The 22820-nt window shown below is 37.4% G+C and overlaps 1 protein-coding gene across 4 annotated transcripts in view; it reads right to left on the reverse strand.

The window, feature by feature from the left end:
* The window catches only part of FAF1 (Fas associated factor 1), a 493835-nt gene that overhangs the window by 257927 nt on the left and 213088 nt on the right, over positions 1 to 22820 (reverse strand). For all 4 annotated transcript variants that reach the window (XM_058552367.1, XM_058552369.1, XM_058552370.1 and 1 more), the window contains 2 exons: positions 11035 to 11126; positions 3990 to 4081 (listed from right to left, as the gene is read on the reverse strand). In XM_058552367.1, the coding sequence (XP_058408350.1) occupies positions 3990 to 4081; positions 11035 to 11126 (184 nt within the window). The remainder of the gene's footprint in view (positions 1 to 3989; positions 4082 to 11034; positions 11127 to 22820) is intronic.

The following is a 22820-nucleotide window of genomic DNA, read 5'->3' on the forward strand; positions in this document are numbered from 1 at the left end:
ATGAAACACTTGATCAGATGGACTTACCAGATACAGAGAGAGCATTCCATCTGAAAACAGCAGAATACACATTCTTCTCAAGTGCACATAGAATGTTCTCAAAGATAGACCATATACTGGGAAACAAGGCAAGCCTTGTTTGCCAGATACAGAGAGAGCATTCCATCTGAAAACAGCAGAATATACATTCTTCTCAAGTGCAAATAGAATGTTCTCAAAGATAGACCATATGCTGGGAAACAAGGCGAGCCTCAATAAATTTAAGAAGATTGAAATCATATCAAGCATCTTTTCCAACCACAAGCTATGAAACTAGAAATCAACTACAAGAAAAAAGCTGAGAAAGTCACAAATATGTGGAGACTAAACAACATTCTACTGAACAACCATTAGACTCATGAAGAAATTAAAGGAGAAATCAAAAAACACCTGGAGGGGCCGGCCAGGTGGCACAAGCGGTTAAATGCATGCGCTCCGCTGCGGCAGCCGGGGGTTCGCCGGTTCGGACCCCGGGCGCACATCGACGCACTGCTTACCGAGCCATGCTGTAGTGGCATCCCATAGAAAGTGGAGGAAGATGGGCATGGATGTTAGCCCAGAGCCAGTCTTCCTCAGCAAAAAGAGGAGGATTGGCAAGTGTTAGCTCAGGGCCAATCTTCCTCACACACACCAAAAAAAAACACCTGGAGACAAATGAAAATGGAAATACATCATACCAACTCTTGTGGGATGCAGCAAAAGGGTTTATAAGAGGGAAATTCATAACAATACAGGCCTCCTTCAACAAACAAGAAAAATGTCAAATAAGTAATCTTAAACTACACCTAAGAGAATTAGAAAAAGAAGCCAAACAAAGCCCAAAGTCAGCAGAAGCCCAAAGTCAGCAGAAGGAGGGAAATAATAAAAATTAGAGCAGAAATAAATGAAATTGAAACAAACAAACAAACAAAAACCGGAGAAAGGATCAACGAAACTAACAGCTGGTTCTTTGAGAAGATAAACAAAATTGACAAACTCTTGCCAGACTCACTAAGAGAAAAAGAGAGAAGCTCAAATGAATAAAATTAGAAATGAAAGGGGGGAATTACAATGGATACCACAGAAATACAAAGGATCATAAGAGGATACTATGAAAAACTCTATGCCCACAAACTGGATAACCTAGAAGAAATGGATAAATTCTTAGACACATACAACATCCCAAAACTGAACCAAGCAGAAATAGAGAATGTGAATAGCCCAATCACAAGTAAAGAGATCAAAACAGTAATCAAAAACCTCACAAAAAACAAAAGTCCAGGACTAGATGGCTTCTCTGGAGAATTCTGTGAAACATTCAAAGAATATTCAATACTCGTCCTTCTCAAACTATTCCAAAAAATTGAAGAAGACAGAAAGCTTCCTAACTCATGCTATGAGGCCAACATTACCCTGATACCAAAACCAGGCAAGGACAGCAAAAAGAAGGAAAATTACAGGCCACTATCACTGATGAATGTAGATGCAAAAATTCTCAACAAGATATTGGCAAACCAAATACAGCAATACATCAGAAGGATCATACACCATGATCAAGTGGGATTTAGACCAGGGACACAAGGGTGGTTCAACATATGCAAATCAATCAATGTGATACACTATATTAACAAAATGAGGAATAAAGATCACATGATCATCTAAATAGATGCAGAGAAAGCATTTAACAAGATCCAACATCCATTTATGATAAAAACTCTCAATAAAATGGGTACAGAAGGAAAGTACCTCAACATAACAAAGGCCATATATGACAAACCCACAGCCAACATATCACTTAATAGTGAAAAACTAAAAGCTATCTCTCTGAGAATAAGAACAGGACAAGGATGTCTACTCTCACTATTTCCATTCAACATAGTACTGGAGGTTTTGGCCAGAGCAATTAGGGAAGAAAAAGAAATAAAAGGAATCCAAATTGGAAAGGAAGAAATGAAACGCCTGCTGTTTACAGATGACAGGACTCTCTATATAGAAACTCTAAAGAATCCATCAGAAAACTTTTAGAAATAATCAACAACTACAGCGAAGTTGCAGGGTACAAAATCAACTTACAAAAATCAGTTGCATCTCCATACATTAATAACGAACTAGCAGAAAGGGAACTCAAGAATACAATCCCATTTACAACTGCAACAAAAGGAAAAAATATCTGGGAATAAATTTGACCAAGGAAGTAAAAGACCTATACACTGAAAACTATAAGACATTATTGAAAGAAATCAAAGAAGATATAAAGAAATGGACAGATGTTCCACGCACATGGACTGGAAGAATAAACATAGTTTAAATGTCCATATTACCTAAAGCAATCTACAGATTCCATGCAATCCCAATCAGAATCCCTATGACATTCTTCACAAAAATAGAACAAAGCACCCTAAAATTTATATGGAACAACAGAAGACCCTGAAAAGCCAAAGAAATTCTGGAAAAAAAGGACAAAGCTGGAGGCATCACAATCCCGGACTTCAAAATATACTACAAAGCTATAGTAATCAAAACGGTATGGCACTGATACAAAAATAGACACACAGATTAACGGAACAGAATTGAAAGCCCAGAAATAAAACCACACATCTATGGTCAGTTAATTTTCGACAAAAGAGCCAAGAACATACAATGGAGAAAGGAAAGTCTCTTCAATAAATGGTGTTGGGAAAACTGGACAGCCACATGCAAAAGAATGAATGTAGACCATTATCTTGCACCATTCAAAAAAATGAACTCAAAATGGATTAAAGATGAATGTGAAACCTGAAGCCATAAAACTCCTAGAGGAACATATAGACAGTACACTCTTGACATCAGGCTTAGCAGCATGGTTTTCAATACTATGTCCACTCAGGCAAGGGAAACAAAAGAAAAAAATTAACAAATGGGACTACATCAGACTAAAAATCTTCTGCAAGGCAAAGGAAACCATGGACAAAACGAAAAGACAACCCACCAAGTGGAAGAAAATATTTGCAAATCATATATCCGGACAAGGCGTTAATTTCCAAAATATATAAAGAACTCATACAACTCAACGACAAAAAAACAAACCGCCTGATCAAAAAATGGGCAGAGAATATGAAGAGACATTTCTCCAAAGAAGATACATAGATGGCCAACAAACACATGAAAAGATGTTCAACATCACTAATTATTAGGGAAATGTAAATCAAAACTACAATGAGATATCACTTTACACCTGTCAGAATGGTTCTAATTAACAAGACAAAAAGTAACAAATGTTGGAGAGGATGTGGAAAAAGAGAACTCTCATACGCTCCTGGTGGGGATGCAAAGTGGTGCAGCTACTATGGAAAACAGTATGGAGATTTCTCAAAAATTTAAAAATACTAATACCATACAACCCAGCTATCCTACTACTGGGTATTTATCCAAAGAAGGTGAAATCAACAATTCAAAGAGATTTATGCACCCCATGTTCACTGTAGCATTATTCACAATAGCCTAGATGTGAAAGCAACCCAAGTGCTCTGCTACAGATGAATGGATAAAGATGAGGTGGCATATATACAATGGAATACTGCTCAGCCATAAAAAAAAGACAAAATCGTCCCATTTCCAACAACATGGATGGACCTTGAGGGTATGATGTTAAGCGAAATAAGCCAGACAGAGAACGACAAACACTGCGTGATTTCAAAACTCACATGTGGAAGATAAATAAACACATGGATAAGAGAACAGATTAGTGGTTACCACAGGGGACAAGGGATGGGGGTGGGCAAAAGGGGTAAAGGGGCACATATGTATGGTGACAGATAAAAATTAGATTACTGGTGATGAGTATGATGCAGTCTATACAGAAACTGATAAGTAATAACGTACATCCTAAATTATACAATATTATAACCTTTATGATTTCAATAAGATAATTAAGAAAAGAAAAAAAAAACAAACTTTTCATTTCAGATTCCCAGGAAATGGAAACATCTTACCCAGCATGACTAGATGATGAAGGTGGTGGTAAGTCTGGTGTAAGGACATAAAGACTGTTGTTTTTTGGCAAGTGTAGTGATTTTAAGACCGTCTGAAAAAGAAAATATAAAAACAAAAAAATGACTGAGTGTGCATTATTAATTTTTTCCTATAATTCTTGAAAAATTATCAATATTTTACTCTGACTTTTCATCTTTTGATAATTTCAAAAACAGGGTAATGCAGAAGAAATAGTGAATTCAAATAACCTTGTTTCTCCCATACATATCATAAATTAGCATAAATATGAATGTCAAAATACAAATTCTTTAGCTCATGACGAGAGACAAATAGATAAGAAAACAGTTGAGATTCATTAATTTCTTCATGGAAGAAGTATATCCTTGCAATTAATATACACTTCATTCCAGGATCATTATAGCAAAAATTAGCAATGTAGGTTTTTAGAGATCATTAGATCTAGAACAGATCATAGAGAGCACCTCAGCCCAATGACTTTATAGATGAGGAGCTGCAGCCTGAGAGGTGAAGTGACTTGAATGAGGTCTCTAGTAAGGGCTACGTAGGTCACTTAACTCTTACTCCAGAGAATTTTTTGGTTAAAGCAGTCTGTCTGGGGTGAATAAACTACTCTTGGGCTATATCTAATCTACTGTCTTGATAACCATATAAATTTCACTAAATTTCTTTGCCGTAGAACTCCTACATACCTTTCAAAATCCCAACTTGATGGCAAATACTTGCTAAAGTATTTTAAACTTTTTTTTTATAGCAATACACATTAAAAAACACATTTTACATCTTTACACCATAACCCAGGACATATATATTTATTCAACAGATATTTATTGAGGCACCTACTCTGTGCCAAGACTATTCTAAATACTGAGCATACAGCAGTGAATAGAATAGTCTAAAATCCCTGATCTTATGGAGCTTACATTTTAGTAGGAATAAATAAAATAAGTAACCTGTATTGTTCAATATTAGAAAGTAATATTTTTTTGACTAAACATAAAGCAGGGAAGGGATGGTGAAGAATATGGAGTAGGAGAGTTATGTTCTTTTAAACTGACTGATCGAGGTGATTCTCACTTGGAGAATGTGACATGTAAGCAAAGACTTAAAAGCGGTGAGGAAACAAACCAAGAGAATATATAGAAAAAGAGTATTTCAGGCAAAGGCAACAGCCAGTGCAAAATGCTTAACGAACAACAAGAAGTCCAATGTAACTAAAGCCAAATGGCCACTGGTAGGAGACAGGTCAGAGAGGCAACAGTGATGGCAGGGGCAGGAAATGTGTTGAGCCATTTAGGCTAATGTAAAGGCTTTGACTTTTACTTTGAATGAGAGGGGAAGCTATTGGAGTAACATGATTAGATTCACGTTTTAAAAGGATCATTTTGTCAGCTGTGTTGAAAATGGATGGGAAAGGGGTTGACAGAGGAGGGCAGAGCATAGAGGGGGCTAATAAAATATACTAACATAAGGCTCAGGATGGATTATGCCAGGGTCATGGTAGAAGAAGTAGTGCAAAACAGTTGAATTCTGAATATATTTTGAAGATAGCACCAAAAAGATTTCCTAACAAACTGGATATGGGTTATGACAGAAAGGAGTCAATAATGATCCTAAAGATTTTAGACTGAACAATTGGAAGAATGAAGTTGCCATCAACTGAAATGGGGAAGACCACAGACGAGGACTTCCATTTTGGACACGTAAGTGTGAAATGTGTATTAGACATTCAAGTGGAGAAGAAAAGTGAAAGCAGCTGGATACATCAATCTAGAATTCAGGAAACAGGTCTAGGGTAGAGATATAAATTAGAGATATAAAATTGACAGTGCATATAGATGACACTTAAAAGCCATGACACTGGTAAAATCACCACTGAATTTAGTAATGTGGTCACTGATGACTTTGACAAGAGCATTAGCAGGTCCCTGTTTAGACGGAGCTCAAGAGAAATGGTAGGAAAGGATTTAGAGACAACAAATACAGACAACTCTTTGGGGGAAGTTTTGTTATCAGGGGGACTAGAGACAAGGAGCAATTGCTGGAAGGGAAGGTGGGCTCAAGAGAAAAATAGAAGAAATAACATCATGTTTGAATGTTTATGGTAATGATCTACCAGAGGAAAATACTGATGATACAGGAAAGACAGGAAAGAATTAGAGTGAAGTCCTTGAATAGGCCAGAGGGGATAGAGAATGTAATTCAAAGCAAACACAGAGGTTTGGTCTTAGACAGGAGACTGGACAGGCCATCTAGAATGACAGGAGAAAAAGGAGAGTAAGTGTGTAAGATGCAGGTAAGTAAACAGAGACCAAGTAGGAAGCTTGTGAAAATTCTCTTGTGATTGCCTTTATTTTGTCAGTAAAACAAAACAGGAAGCGAAGTCATGAGCTGAGAGTGAAAATGGAGGAGAGGTATTTTAAAGGTCTAAGGAGAGGTTAAGTACAAAATAGCCATTTAGGAGAATATGGATAAATGATGTCTAACAACATTAAGGAGCTCTCTGAAGATCATTGTCATGAATTTAAAGATACACCAATCTGCATGATTTGGTTTGTCTCCAGCCACATTTAGTTGTGAGGTACAGAATAGACAGAGTTGCATTCATCCAAGGGAAGGACTTTTGTCCTTGAAGACCCATGAAGCAATGCAAGAAAGTGATCATAATGAGTGAGTGTGGGATACACCTACTCTAAGAAAGGAAGAGAGGGCATGAAAGAGGTCAAGATCATGAAAAGATGGTAGAGACAATGGACTGGAGGTCTGAATAAAGTCGAAGGACTGTTGTTGTTAGGACACTAAAGGAAGTGAGCTAGAAAGATGAGAGATGGTAAGCAGAAAATGGAAGCTTGAAATTAAGATTTGAGAACTGTCATAATTAAAATGATAAGACCATGGGAAGATACGGCCCACATAGGGTGAAGATAAAGATCTTTGTAGGAAAGAAGTTCAAGGAACTAAGAAGCCAAAGAGTTGGAAGAATCATTCACAAAGGAATTTAAATTACTAAGAATTAAGATAGAGAGCAATTATAAACCAGGAACTAAAAATCATCAGGAACTGAGAGGAGATGTCTTGAATAAGTAGGTGATATCACCTCGAGATGAAAGTCAAAGCTGAAGGTTTTTAGAAAGAAAAGACTGAAAAAGGTCTGGAAGTGGAAATGAGGAATAATAAGGACATATATTTTACCAGTTAGTCCAACGGTATGATGGCTGCTAGAGAAGAGCAATTAACACTGAGAAGGCTACAGAGAAACAATCTATCTCAGGAAGATAGATTTCAGTCACAGGAAGACAGTGAAGGGAATGAGCAGGGAAGAAGCTGACAAAAGAAGGAATTTTACTAAAGATGGATTAGTTCCACAGGGCATAGCAAAAAGGTTTCAGGCATTGTAGGGGTAAAAGGATAGAGACAAAAATGAGCTGTACAGACTACGGAAGGGTGATGTGGGAATCTAAGACTCCTTGCAGTGACTGGCATAAACAGTGGAAAAAGGTGTAATAAAATTAGTCCTGGTTGAATCAAAGCAAATAATAATGTCAAGGCTGAAAGCGCTGGAAAGTAAGGTAGAGTGAATGTCTAGGAATCCCTTTTAACCCTGCAGATGGAAGTAGGGACACTTGGGGAGGGCTGATCTTACCCAGGCATAGAACATCAGGAACTCATCCTTGACCCCTCCATGAGAGGTCTCAATCGTACTCCAAGGGCATTGGGACTTATTCTTGACTCGTATTAGTTATGTGTTAAATAAAAAGAAATACTTACCCTTATTATTTTCAATACACTCTGACATCATCTATTCTATTTCTTTCTTTTTTTAAAAAAATGCTGGCTATAATCCAATCAATTAACTTTACAACTCACTAATGGTTTGTGACCCATGGTTTGAAAAAAAACACCACAGTAGGCAATTGCATATAACTTCACAATCTACCAGGAGACCTAGAAGTTCTAACTCTTTATGTCAAATACGTGTAAGTCCTTTTGAAATTGATCTGTGTTACCTCTACAGAGTTAACATGCAAACAAACAAAACACATGCATATGCACATAGGAAAGTTATTTTTATCCTTTTATCTTTCATTATTTTACTTTATAGATTACTGATAAATGCTTAGTCTTACCACTGGATCAACTCACTACTGTCCTTTTGCCATGCCACCATCCAAAGATTTTCCATTAAATTTTCCCCCTCAAATCACATATGGCATGATTAAATAAATGAGTATTTTCTTTAAGTCATTTATTCATTCGTCCATTCCTCAAACATTTATTTGATGCCTATTATACCAGGCATTGGATATACAATGGTGAAAGAAACAGATAAGGTCCCTCTACTCATGGTGCTGTGATGGAGAATGCTGGGATGAGCCAAATTTTATACAGAGGCTTCTTAGAGAAACTAACACTTAGGCTGAGACTTGAAGGATGAAAAAAAAGCCACCCATATGAAAAATTGGGGGTAAAGCATTCCAGGCAGCTAAATAGCATCTGTCAGGTAAAGATGTAAAGAGCTCGAGCCTATTAAAAGAATTAAAAGGAGGTTTCTATGGCTGCAGCATGGAAAGTAGGTAAGAAAGGCTGAAGATGAGGTTGCAGAGGTAAACAGAGGATAAATAATACGACGTCTTTTAAACCATGGTGAATAGCTTGAATTTTATTCAAAGTGCAATAAAAAGCTATGTTTTAACAGGAGAGTGATATAATTCGATTTATGTTTTTTAAAGATCACTCTGGCTGCTGTGTGGAGAATGCATTGGAAGAACCCAAGAAAGGAATCCGGGAAAACAACAATGAAGCTATCACATTGGTCCAGGCAAGAGGTGCTAATGGCCCGGATTAGGTGGTGCAATAAAAACACTAAAAAGTGGCCATCGTTGGGATATATTTTGGAGATAGACTCTATATGATTTACCAAAGGATTAGGTATTGTTTGAAATGGGAAAAGACTAATACCTACAATTTTGGATTTATCAGTGGCTATACAATGTTCCCATTTATTGGGAAAGATTGGTGGAAAACGGCATGGGAAGAAAAATCAAGAGTTCCATTTTAAACATGTTAAGTTAAAAATGCCAATAAGGTATACAAGTACAAAAGTGATTACCAATTTGGATACGTGAATTCATAGACATATAACCTGGAAATATAATTTTGGGAGCGATCAGAAAATTAATGGCATAGGAATAGCAGAAATCTCCTAGGGACGAGTAAATAGAAATAAGTAATTGAAAATATTATTGGTAACAAAGACTATGTTCAAATATAGAACACATAGCTTTAAGAACATTTAAAAAATGATTGCCTTTCTCTTAACAAACTACTGAAAATGCCATGCAAGACTGATTCATATTCATAGGTTTTTCAATAAACGAATAAATGATATAGCTATGTAAACTAACGCATTTTGATGCTTTAGTCCTACCAAGGTTGTTGATTTACTCACTCAGCACTTTTTTTTATTTTTTAATCCATATTTCTATTAGAATAGCCATACAGCACCAGGGGTCAGCAAACTATAGCCCACGGGACAAATCCAGCCTGTTGCCTGTTTTTGTATGGCCTGCGAGTTAAGAATGGTTTTTACATTTTTAAATGGTTGAAAAAAATCAAAAGATAAGTATTTCATGATTTGTAAAGTTATATAAAATTCAAATTTCTGTGTCCATAAATAAAGATTTATTGGAACATAGTCATGCCCACTTTTTCACATATTGTCTATGGCTGCTCTCATGGTATGACAGCAGAACTGAGTAGGTGCAACAGAGACTATATGGCCTACAAAGCCTAAATTTTTTACTACTTGGTACTACACAGAAAAACTTTGCTGACACCTAATATAGCACATCACTAACTTGCACCTAAATCTATAAATATCTTGCCAACCTAAAATTACTCTAAATATCTTGTTGAAATAATCAGAACATCTCCATATACTGAACGAACTCACATATAGATATTTATATGCACAATGTCTACCAGAAGCCATTGATGAAGAACTAAACCAAAAGTTGAAGATTCTAAGTTTATGTCTAGATATTGAAATATTGACTCAGTAACTATTATTTCCACTTCAAACACCTAAAACTTTAGAGTAAACTCATTTCTTTCCCTCCCTCCCTACTCTCTCTCTAATAAAAAGCATATGAAATATTTTATACCAGAGGCTGCTACTAGGTCCTTGCAATAGCAATTACTACCTTAAAATCACAAAACTTTTTACAAATTCTTAAAATATAATTCATTCCATGCACCTGTCATTAACCAAGTAAACAAAGAAAGAATCTTTTTTTTTTTTTGAGGAAGATTGGCCCTGAGCTAACATCTGTTGCCCATCTTCCTCTTTTTCTTTTTTCTCCCCAAAACCACAACATATAGTTGTATATCCTAGTTGTAGGTCCTTCTAGTTTCTCTATGTGGGACGCCGCCTCAGCATGGCTTGATGAGCAATGAGTAGGTCCGTGCCCTGGATCCAAACTGGCAAACCCTGGGCTGCTGAAGCAGAATGCACAAACTTAACCACTATGCCACCAGGCCAGCCCCCAGAAATATTCTTATCATTTAAATTTTCCAAGTTAAAAAATTTCTTATTATCATCTTTGTTCCATAATCAATACTTGGTATAAATGTATACACTGTGCATGACTTCTTTTAGGCCAATAAGCAATTGTTCAGCACATTATTATTCCAGGGCACTTACCAACACCCTATGCGGTTTGAGAAAAAGGTAAAAGCTCTCAAAAAAGAGTGCCAAATTAACTCCTATAAAATAGTTAGAAATAGAAAAAAACATGCCATAAGGTGTTTTCATTTACATACCTAACTCATTTAAAATTGTTACTGGTTTACCATGAAAACGCTTTAGCTTGAAAAACGTTGTTTGCTGATTACTTAAACTAAGTTACTATTATCAAATCTACTTCTGTCATATGTAACAAAATTAATAAACACCGATTTTTATACATCATTTAGTCAATTACATAACATAATTTTCTTTTATTTCTAGGCAATTAAGAAACTCACACTGTCTTCCACATCTCCAGTCTTCCAGCCTTTTAACAGCATTTTAGACACAGGTATTTGAAGTTCATTTTCTAGAATCTGTTTAATCTCTCCTGTATAAATAAGAAGAGACCAAATATTATTAACAAAATAATGCAATCAACAACTATCCATATCCAGAGCTTGCATTAATATTAGGCACATGGTGTACAGTCAATGACATCTGTCTGATGAATAAGAAAAATTTCAGTAATTGAAACCTTAAATCTAGATCAACCAACATGTTGCCCCTTTGAAGAACTCAGGCTTCAACATACTTATGATAAAGCCTTCACAATTAATTAAGTAGTTAATTAATATAATTGCACAGATTTTTAAAAGAAATAGGTATCACTGATTGGGTGTCTGAACAGAAACAATCTATTTTACACCAATCAACTGACAATACCTGTATGTGCTCAGTATATGGTAGGAGCAGTAGATAAAGTATAAAACCAGAGGCATTATACTATAGAGAAAGCAGATTGTAGAACGAAAATTTGGGTTGAAGTCTTCTCTAGAAGAAATCAAAAAACTCATCTATTCTCAGATTTTGCACCCATAAAATGGGAAATAATATTGCCTATTTTATCTACCTCTAGGGTCCAAGGATGAAAGGAGATAACATCTGTGAAAGTAGTTGAAAAAATAAAGGCAATATACATAACCTGGAAGACAATTTAAATTGTATTAAAGGGTTCTAAGTGATTGGAGATCAGAGGTCACCATCATGGCAGAGTGAGCTTCCCCCACTGAACTCTCCCACGCTAAGGCACAACAAAAAGGACATACATATTCCAACAGAAGTTATTCAAACAACACAAGGGACATCCGAGGCGCCCACGCAGCTGTACATCTGAGGGCTGAACTGCTGGAATCCCCAGAGGAAGTGGAAGGAGGTAAGAGGAGCTCCCTTCTTTCCCCAAGGACTGCGACCCTGAGACTGAAACCACGTGGCTCTCAGAGAGATGGGGGTAGGGGCAGCCCTCCGAGGGAAAACCGGCCCTCTCCAAGATCCCTCACAGCCCATGGGCAATGGCCCTATGGAGGGAGTGGAACTGGTATGAGGGTACTTTCAACAAGTTAGTCCTTCAAGAGAGCAGAGAGCGACAGCGAAGAGAGAAACCTCTGGCATCAGGGAGGCGAAAGCAAGCACCGCCCTCCCCACCCACCTGGCGCTTCAGCACAGCAGCCCTGCAGTCTGAGCTCAGCGGCAAATCAGCTCGGCTCTGGCTCCAGCGCCAGTGGCAACAATGTGCCCGCGCCCCAGCCCCAGAGGCAGTGGCACCTCGGCGACCCAGCCACAGCGGCTCCAGCTACCCGGCACCCCAGCGCCCCAGCCCCAGCAGCTCAGGGATGACTGCGCCCAGGCCCCAACTGCCCTGGCTCGACCTCACCACGGCACCAGCTGCATTGGCTCAACCGCGCCACAGCCCCAGCTCCATCGGCTTGATCACGCTGCCCAGCCACAGCTCCTTCAGGTGGACCGCGCCCCGGTCACAACTCCTTCAGCTCGACTGCACGCCGGCCACAGCTCCTTCGGCTCAACTGCGCCCCAGCCCCAACTGCATCAGCTTGACCATGCCCAACCCCCAGCTCCTTCGGGTCAACTGCGCCCTGGCTCCAGCTGCTTCAGTTTGGCCACGCTCAGGCTCCAGTTGAATTGGCGCCAGAATCTATGGCTCAGGGCACTCCAGCTCCTGCTTCTTTGGCCCAGCTGTGCTTCAGATGCAGCTTCTTCAACCCAGCCACACTCCAGCTCCAGCTGTTTCCACACTCCGGCTGCTTCCACTCAGCCACACTGAAGCTCAGCTGCTCTCCAGTTTCAGCTTCTTCAGCCCACCTGCACCTAAGCCCTAGATGCTTTGGCCTAGCCATGCTCCAGTCCCAGCTTCTTCCCGCGCTCCAGCTCTAGCAGCCTCCACTCAGCCATGCTTCAGCTCAGCCACGGGACAACCAGAGTGCCCATGGATTGAGGCAGGGCACAAAATACACAGCTCGTGACACCCCACCCAGTGGCAGCAAGAGGAAACTGTGACCAGACACTCTCAATATGAAGAAAAAGAAACCAACACCAACAGGAACTAAGCAAAAATATATTAAATCTGCAGACCAAAAGGAAAATGAAAAGCACCCAGAAATCAACCCTGAAAGCATAGAAATGTATAACCTTAATGACAGAGAATTCAAAACAGCTATCATAAAAAAGTTCAATGAAATACAACAAAATAGATAGACAATTCAATGAAACCAGGAATTTCTTAACAAAAGAGATTGAAACTATAAAGAAAAATCAATCAGAAATCTTAGAGATGAAAAACACAATAGAGGAGATAAAGGCAAATCTGGAAGCCTTAAGCATGAGAGCTGACAATATGGAGGAAAGAATTCGCAATATTGAGGACAGCAATGAAGAAATGCTCCAGATGGAGGAGGAAAAGAACTAAGACTAAAAAGAAATGAAGAAACTCTCCGAGAAATATCCAACTCAATTAGGAAATCCAACATAAGGATTATATGTATTTCAGAGGGAGAAGAGAGGGGAAAAGGAGCAGACAACTTGTTCCAAGAAATAATAGCTGAGAACTTTCCAAACCTGGGGAAGGGGCTGGAAATACCAGTGAATGAAATCAATAGATCTCCTAAATATATGAACATGAAAAGACCTTCTCCAAGGAATATAGCAGTGAAGCTGGCAAAAGTCAAAGACAAGAAAAAATATTAAGGGCAGCTAGACAAAAAAAAAATAACATACAAAGGAATTCCTATCAGGCTGTCAGCCAATTTCTCGACAGAAACTTTACAGGCTAGGAGACAGTGGGACGACATATTCAAAAGTCTGAAAGACAAAAACTTTAAGCCAAGAATACTCTATCCAGCAAAAATATCCTTCAGATATGATGGAGAAATAATAACTATCCCTGATAAACAAAAGCTAAGGGAGTACACTGCCACAAGACCCCCACTACATGAAGGGCTCAAGAAGGCCCTCCTGCCTGAGAAAAAAAATGAGAAAAAAAAGAGTAAGGGGATACAAAGTTTTGAACAAGGAGGAAAACATGGTGACAATACCAGGAAAATTGCAGCTCTCTATCAGAATAGATTAGCAAACACTTAATTATAAAACCAAAGATCAAGGGAAGGAAAACACCAAAAATAAATAAAACCTCATCACTTTAAACACAAACTCAAAACACAATATGAAATAAGTTGTGACAACAATAACTTAGAAGGGGAAGAGGAAAGGGATTGAATCGACTTAGTCTAAGGGAATAAGAGGCCATCAGAAAATGGACTATCACATCCACGAGATTTTTTTATACAAATCTCATGGTAACCACCAACCAAATAATTAGAACAAAGTCACACGATAAATAAAAAGAAAACTAAGAGAACCACCATACAGAAAATACCAAACTGAATTGGTAGTCCAAAACACAGGGGACGAGAAACAAAAGAAATGCAAAAGAACCAGAAAATGTGCGAAGAAATAGCAACATTAAGCCCTCATATATCAATAATTACCCTAAATGTAAATGGACTGAAGTCTCCAATCAAAAGACAAAGAGTGGCAGGATGGATTAAAAAACAAGACCCAACAATATGCCGCCTCCAGGAAACACATCTCAGCTCTAACGACAAACACAGGCTCAGAGGGAAAGGATGGAAGACGACACTCCAAGCTAATGTCAAACGAAAGAAAGCAGGTGAGGCCATACTTATATCAGACAAAGCGGACTTCAAGATAAAACAGGTAATGAAAGACAAAGAGGGGCAATATATAATGAGAAAAGGGACACTCCACCAAGAAGACATATCACTTATAAATATATATGCACTCAACACAGGAGGACCAAAGTACATAAAGCAACTATTAACAAACCTAAAAGGAGATATTAACAACAACACAATAATAGTAGGGGATCTTTACACCCAACTTACATCAATGGATAGATCATCCAGACAGTAAATCAATAAGGAAATAATGGACTTAAAGGAAAAACTTGAGATGGACTTAAAAGATATATAGAGAGAGCGCTCCAGCCAAACACAGGAGATTACACACTTCTTCTCAAGCGTGCATGGAAGATTCTGAAGAACAGACCATATATTGGGAAACAAGGCATGCCTCTAGAAATTTAAGAAGATTGAAATCATAACAAGCATCTTCTCCAACCATAATGCCATGAAGCTAGAAATCAATTACAAGAAAAAAACTGGGAAGGTGACAAAAATGTGAAGACGAAACAACATGCTGCTGAACAACAAATGGATCATTGATGAAATTAAAGGAGAAATCAAAAAATATATGGAGATAAATGAAAATGAAACTACACCGTACCAACTCATACGGGATGCAGAGAAAGCGGTCCTGAGAGGGGAAACTCATAGGACTCCAGGCCCACCTTAACAAACAAGAAAAAGCCCAAATAAACAACCTTCAACTACACCTAACAGAATTAGAAAAGGAAGAACAAACAAAGCCCAAAATCAGCACAAGGAGGGAAATAATAAAAATTAGAGCAGAAATAAATAAAATTGAAACCAAAAAAACAGTAGAAAGGATCAATGAAACAAAGAGCTGGTTCTTTGAGATGATAAACAAAATTGACAAAAAGAGAGAAGCCTCAAACAAATAAAATTAGAAGTGAAAAAGGAGAAATTACAATGGATACCACAGAAATACTAAAGATTATAAGAGAATACTATGAAAAACCATATGCCAACAAATTGGAAAATCTAGAAGAAATGGATAAATTCTTAGACTCATATAACCTCCCAAAACTGAATCAAGAAGAAATAGAGAACCTGAATAGATCAGTCACAAGTAAAGAGACTGAAACAGTAATCAAAAACCTCCCCAAAAATAAAAGTGCAGGACCAAATGGCTTCTCTGGAGAATTTTACCAAACATTCAAAGAAGACTATTAATACCTATCCTCAATCTACTCCAAAAAATTGAGGAAGATAGAACACTTCCCAACACATTCTATGAGGCCAACATCACCCTGATACCAAAGCCAGACAAGGACAATACTAAGAAGGAAAACTACAGACCAATATCCCCGATGAACATAGACGCAAAAATCCTCAACAACATATTGGCAAACCAAATACAGCAATACATTAAAAAGATCATACACCATGATCAAGTGGGATTTACACCAGGGACACAGAGGGATGGTTCAACATCCACAAATCAATCAATGTGATACACCACATTAACAAAACAAGGAAAAAAAACACATGATCATCTCAATAGATGCAGAGAAGGCATTTGACAAGATCGAACATCCATTTATGCTAAACACTCGGAAAAAAATGGGTAGAGAAGGAAAGTACCTTAACATAATAAAGGCAATATATGACAAACTCACATGCAACATCATACTCAAGAGGGAAAAACTGAAAGCCATCTCTCTGAAAACAGGAACAAGACAAGAGTGCCCACTCTTGCCACTCTTATTCAACACAGTACTGGAGATTCTAGCCAGAGAAATTAGGCAAGGAAAAGGAATAAAAGGAATACAAATAGGCAACGAAGCAGTGAAACTCCCGCTGTCTGCAGATGACATGATCTTATATATAGAAAACTCTAAAGAATCCATCAGAAAACTATTAGAAATAATCAACAACTACAGCAAAGTTGCAGGGTACAAAATCAACGTACAGAAATCAGTTGCATTTCTATACACCAAAAACGAACTAACAGAAAGAGAACTCAAGAATACAACCCCATTTACAATCGCAACAAAAAGAATAAAACACCCAGGAATAAATTTAACCAAGGAAGTGAAAGACCTATACCATGAAAACTGTAAGACATTATGGATTGAAATCAATGATGACATAAAGAAATAGAAAAATATGCCATGCACATGGATTGGAAGAATAAACGTAGCTAAAATGTCCCTACTACCTAAAGCAATCTACAGATTCAATGCAATCCCAATCAGAATCCCAATGACGTTCTTCGCAGAAATAGAATAAAGGATCCTAAAATTTATATGCAATGAAAAAAGACCCCGAATAGCTAAAGCAATCCTGAGAAAAAAGAACAAAGCTGGAGGCATCACAATCCCTGACCTCAAAATATACTACAAAGCTACAGAAAACGAAATAGCATGGTACTGGTATAAAAAGAGACACGCAGATCAATGGAACAGAATTGAAAGCCCATAAATAAAACCTCACATCTACGGGCAGCTAATCTTTGACAAAGGAGCTAATAACATACAATGGAGAAAGGAAAGTCTCTTCAATAAATGGTGATGGGAAAACTAGACAGCCACTTGCAAAAGAATGAAAGTAGACCATCTTCTTTAGCCATACACAAAATTAACTCAAAATGGATCAAAGACCTGAGGTGAGACCTGAAACTATAAAACCCCTGAGGAAAATATAGGCAGTACACTATTCGTCATCAGTCATAAAGGGATCTTTTCAAATTCCATGTCTACTCAGACAAGGGAAACAAAGGAAAAAATAGACAAGTGGGACTTCATCAGATTAAAGAGCTTCTACAAGGCAAATAAAATCAGGATGAAAATGAATAGGCAACCCACCAGCTGGGAAAAAATATTTGCAAACCATATATCCGACAAGGGATTATATATCTCCATAATACATAAGGTAGTCACACAACTGAACAACAAAAAGCAAACAACTCAAAGAAAAAATGGACAGAGGAAATGAACAGACATTTCTCCAAAGAAGATATACAGATGGCCAATAGGCACACGAAAAGATGCTCAACATCACTAGTCATCAGGGAAATGCAAATCAAAACCACACTAAGATATCACCTTACAGCTGTCAGAATGGCTATAATCACCAAGACAAAAAACAACAAATGCTGGAGAGGCTGTGGAGAAAAGGGAATCCTCATTCACTGCTGGTGGGAATGAAAACTGGCACAGTCTCTACAGATAACAGTATGGAGATTCGTCAAAAAATTAAAAATAGAAATACCTTAGGATCCAACTATCCCACTACTGGGTATCTACCCAATGATACTGAAATCAACAATCCCAAGAGGCTTATGCACCCCTATGTTCACTGCAGCATTCTTCACTATAGCCAAGACATGGAAGCAACCCAAGTGTCCCTCGACTGATGAGTGGATAAAGAAGATGTGGTGTGTGTGTATATATATATATATATATATATATATATATATACACACACACAATGGAATACTACTCAGCCATAAAAGAAGACAAAATCGTCTCATTTGCAACAACATGGATGGACCTGGAGGGTATTATGTTAAGTGACATAAGCCAGAAAGAGAAAGACAAACCACATGATTTCACTCGTAAGTGGAAGATAAACCAACACATGGACAGAGAGAACTGTTTGGTGATCACCAGGGCAAGGGGGGTTGGGGGGTGGGCACAAGGGGTGAAAGGATGCATTTATATGGTGACTGACAAACAATAATGTACAACAAAAATTTCACAATATGGAAAAAAATATATATACATATATTAAAAACATTCTAAGTGAAAAAAGCCATGTACAAAAGGTCACATATTGTATGATTCCATTTATATGAACTATCCAAAATCAGCAAATCCATAGAGACAGAAAGCAGATTAGTGGTTGCCAGGGGCTGGGGGAGGGGCGATGGGGAGTGACTACCAATGGGTACTAGGGGGTTTTTTTTGGTGTGATGAAAATGCAGAACTAGATCAAGGTAATGGTTGAACAACACTGAACGTACTGAACTGTACACTCTAATATGGTTAAAATGATTCATGTTAAAATGATTCATGTTATGAATTTTACCTCAATTTTATAAAAAGGATATTGAACATGAAGTCTCTACCCCAATCGCACCCCCTAGCAACTGGTAGAAGTTCCAGAGATATTCTGAGCATTTATAAACATTTGTGTGTATAGTTTTCCATATAAACAGTAGCATCCTGTATACATTGTTCTGTATCTTGTTTCTTTTACTTAGCAGAGATCTTGGAGATTATTCCACACCAGCAAAAAAAAAAAAATACAGGTTAAAGAGAAAAGTAACAGAATTTCAGAAAAGAAAAAAATTGTATTGGATCAAATAGTCAGAGAAGGCTTTGTGAGAGAGGTGAGACTTAAACCCAGCTTCAAGTATAGCTGGTTGTGAAGGAGAGCCAAACTAAAGGCAAGGACATTCTATTCAGCAAAGACAAAAGACTGAAAGGTAAAAAGGCAAAAATGAACATGATGCTAACGAGAAACAGCGAGGAATCACAATTTTTCCAGTGCTCTAAAAATTATTTTTCAGGAATCAAATCTACTTATAAATCAATCAGCTAATTTCTGTTACTGCAGTATATTAAACTGATCGTTGAATCAGAATGTACAAATATTTCATATATCTGCTTTTATTAGGTTGGTGCTAGTCTATAATTTTAGATTAGCACAATTCAATTCCATTTATAATAAGTGATTGAACACTGAAAAAACTGATTATGTTATATATTAAAAGAGGAAAAATAATTCTATACTGATAAAGGAAAAGAAGGGGGGAAAAAAGCTTATGCTACACAAGTTCCATGAAAAAAACAGCTGCCTAAGTAAGCAATGTTACATTCAAACCCCTCATGGCCTTAGTGATATTTTTTTACTTTCCTAAAAAAAATTCCTATCTGGGCACTTTGGATAGTGATTAAACATCATAAAAAGAATTCTGGTTCAACTTTATATTTTAGAAGCACAAACTTTTATCAACTTCGACCTTCAAAAATTTCACTGCTGACAAAGGGTTGTTCTGTTTATGGAAATGGTAGAAAGGTGAGCCATACTGTTATATCAAATAAACAATGCCTTTTCATTTGTGACTAAGGTTGCTATTTCCAGGGCTGTACTTGACTGGAACTGGGCTTATGCTCTTGCAAGTCTGTCCAGTGCTTTCCTCTTAGAAACTTATCTTCACCTGACACCTCCTACTTAGACTCTTAGAGACACTCTTAGCATTCATAACCTAAAAGAAGTTTCTTAAAAGAAAAAGAAATTTTAAGTTAAAGTCCCAGTTAACTCTTTGCAGCAAGCTTGGGTAACATATAAAACAAACAATCTTTTGTTCCACTGGTAGAGAGGAATAAAAAACAAAACCAGAACCATGGCAGCAACTTGAGTTCCTCATATTTTAAAAATTATTCTCTGTTGTTCTCAATTTCTTCTTCTGTAAAGTGTGGATGATAACCCAAAACTTCATTGGGTTGCTAGATTAAATGACACATGGCATGGAAAATATTTTGTATTAGTATGTGTCCAATACATACAAGGGACTCAAAAAATGTTGGTTATTTTGAGTTATATTAAGTAAGGTAATACACACATAAGTGTCTGGCGTAGTACCTGGACAGTATAGGTTCTCAATAAACAGTAGTTATTGTTTCAAGGATATCCAAAATAATTTAGGGCAGTGAAGTGCTAGAATGCAGCAAGTTTCAGAATCAGTATTCATATCCGGGTCTGACGCACTCCAAAGATCTTAACACAAGATGGCACTGCCACTACTGTACCCCCATATGCTACTTGGAAAATTGTGAAGATATGCAGATGTCATCAAGAACAGTCCATTCAATTTCAAACCATATATCTGATAAGGGGTTAATATCCAAAATATATAAATAATTCATACAACTCAACAGCAAAAAAACAAATACTCCAATTAAAAATGGGCAAAGGACCTGAATAGACATTTTCCCACAGAAGATATAAAATGGCCAACAGGTACATGAAAAGGTGCTCAGCATCACTAATCATTAAGGAAATGCAAATCAAAACCAGAATGAGATTATCACCTCACATCTGTCAGAATGGCTATCTATCATCAAAAAGACAAGAGATAACAAATGCTGGTGAAGATGTGGAGAAAAGGGAACCCTTGTGCACTGGTGGTGTGATTGTAAATTGGTATAGTCACTACAGAAAACAGTATGGAGGTTCCTCAAAAAATCGACAATAGAACTGCCAAAAATCCAGCAATTCCACTTCTGGGAATATACCTGATGGAAACAAAAACACTACGTCAAAGAGATATATGCACCCCCATATTCATAACAGCATTATCTACAATAGCCAAAACACAGAAACAACCTAAGTGTCCATCGATAGATGAATGGACAAAGAAGTTACAGAGCATACAGACACACACACACAATGGACTACTATTCAGCTATAAAAATAAGGAAATCCTGCTATTTGCAACAACATTGATGGACCCTGAGGGCATTATGCTAAGTGAAAAAAGTCAGATAGAAAAAAACAAATACTGTATATCTCACTTATATGTGTAATCTTAAAAAAAAAAAAGCAAGCTCACAGAAAAAGAGATCAGATTTGTGGTAACCAGAGGCAGGGAGTGGGGGGTGGCGGGATTGGATGAAGGTGGTAAGTAAGTACTGGGGATGTAATGTATAACATGATGACTATAGTTAACACTGCTGTGTGGTATATTTGGAAGTCGTTAATAGAGCAAATCCTAAGAGTTCTCATCACAGGGGAAAAAACATTTTTTCTGTTTTCTTTTTTTATCTATATGCAATGATGAATGCTAACTAAACTTACTGCGGTAATCATTTCACAATATAGTATAAGTCATTATGCTGTAACCTTAAACTTATACAGTATTATATATCAATTACATCTCAATAAAACTGGGAAACAAAGATTTTAAAAAAAGAAAAAAAGAACAGTCCATTGAATCCAACAGCATACTAAAAAAAAAAAAAAACTTAACTGGATTATGATATACCTATAGTAAAATTCATTCACGAGTTTTGACAAATATATACAACATTCTAACCATGACCATAATCAAAATAAAGAACACTTCCTGGATCACAAAAAGTTTGCTCATACCCCTTTGAAACAAAAGCCTGTCCCTACCCCAACCACTGATCCTCCATCTCACCCTAAAGATTAGTTTTGTCTGTTCTCTTTTATGTCTGGACTCGTTTGCTCTGCGTATTGTTTTTCAGATTCATCAATAATGCTGTGTGTACCAATAAATAGCTCCTTTTAACAGCTTAGTAGTATTCCATTATATGGTGCAGCAGGCAGCTTCTGAAATGGCTTGCTATGCTCCCCATCTCGTGGTATTCATGCCCTTTGTAATCCCCTTCACCTTGGGTGTGGGCTGTACCAAGTTACTTTCAACAAAGAGAATACAATAATGGTGATGGGATGTTACTTATGAGTTACAAAAGACTGTGACTTCCATCTTACTAGCACACCCTCTTCTTACTCTCTTCCTTGCTCAATCTGACGAGGCCAGCTACCTTGTTTTGAACTGCTCTATGGAGAGGTAAACACAGCAAGGAACTAAGGGCAGCCTCCAACCAAGAGGGAGTGAGGAACTGAGGCTCCCAGTTCAACAGCCCACATGGAAGTGAATCCTGCCAGCAACCATACCATTGATCCCCGGAAGTGGATCCTTCCTTAGTTGAGCCTTGAGATGACATATAGATTGCAGCCCATAAGAGACCAGCTAAGCCATGCCCAGGTTCCTGACCTACATAAACTGTGAGATAATAAATTGTTTTTTTTTAAACCACTATATTTTGAGTAATTTGTTACACAGCAACAAATAACTAATACATATGAATATAGCACAATTTGTTTATCCATTCACCAGTTGATGAACATCTGGATTGTTTCTGGTTTTCCCTATTATAAACAAAGCTGCTATGAACATTATTGTGTAAATCCTTTTGTAAACATGTGTGTTGATTTCTCGAGTAAATATCTAAAAATGGTATTGTTAGATT

Source organism: Diceros bicornis, chromosome 13, assembly GCF_020826845.1.
Source record: "Diceros bicornis minor isolate mBicDic1 chromosome 13, mDicBic1.mat.cur, whole genome shotgun sequence".
NCBI classification, from domain to species: domain Eukaryota; kingdom Metazoa; phylum Chordata; class Mammalia; order Perissodactyla; family Rhinocerotidae; genus Diceros; species Diceros bicornis.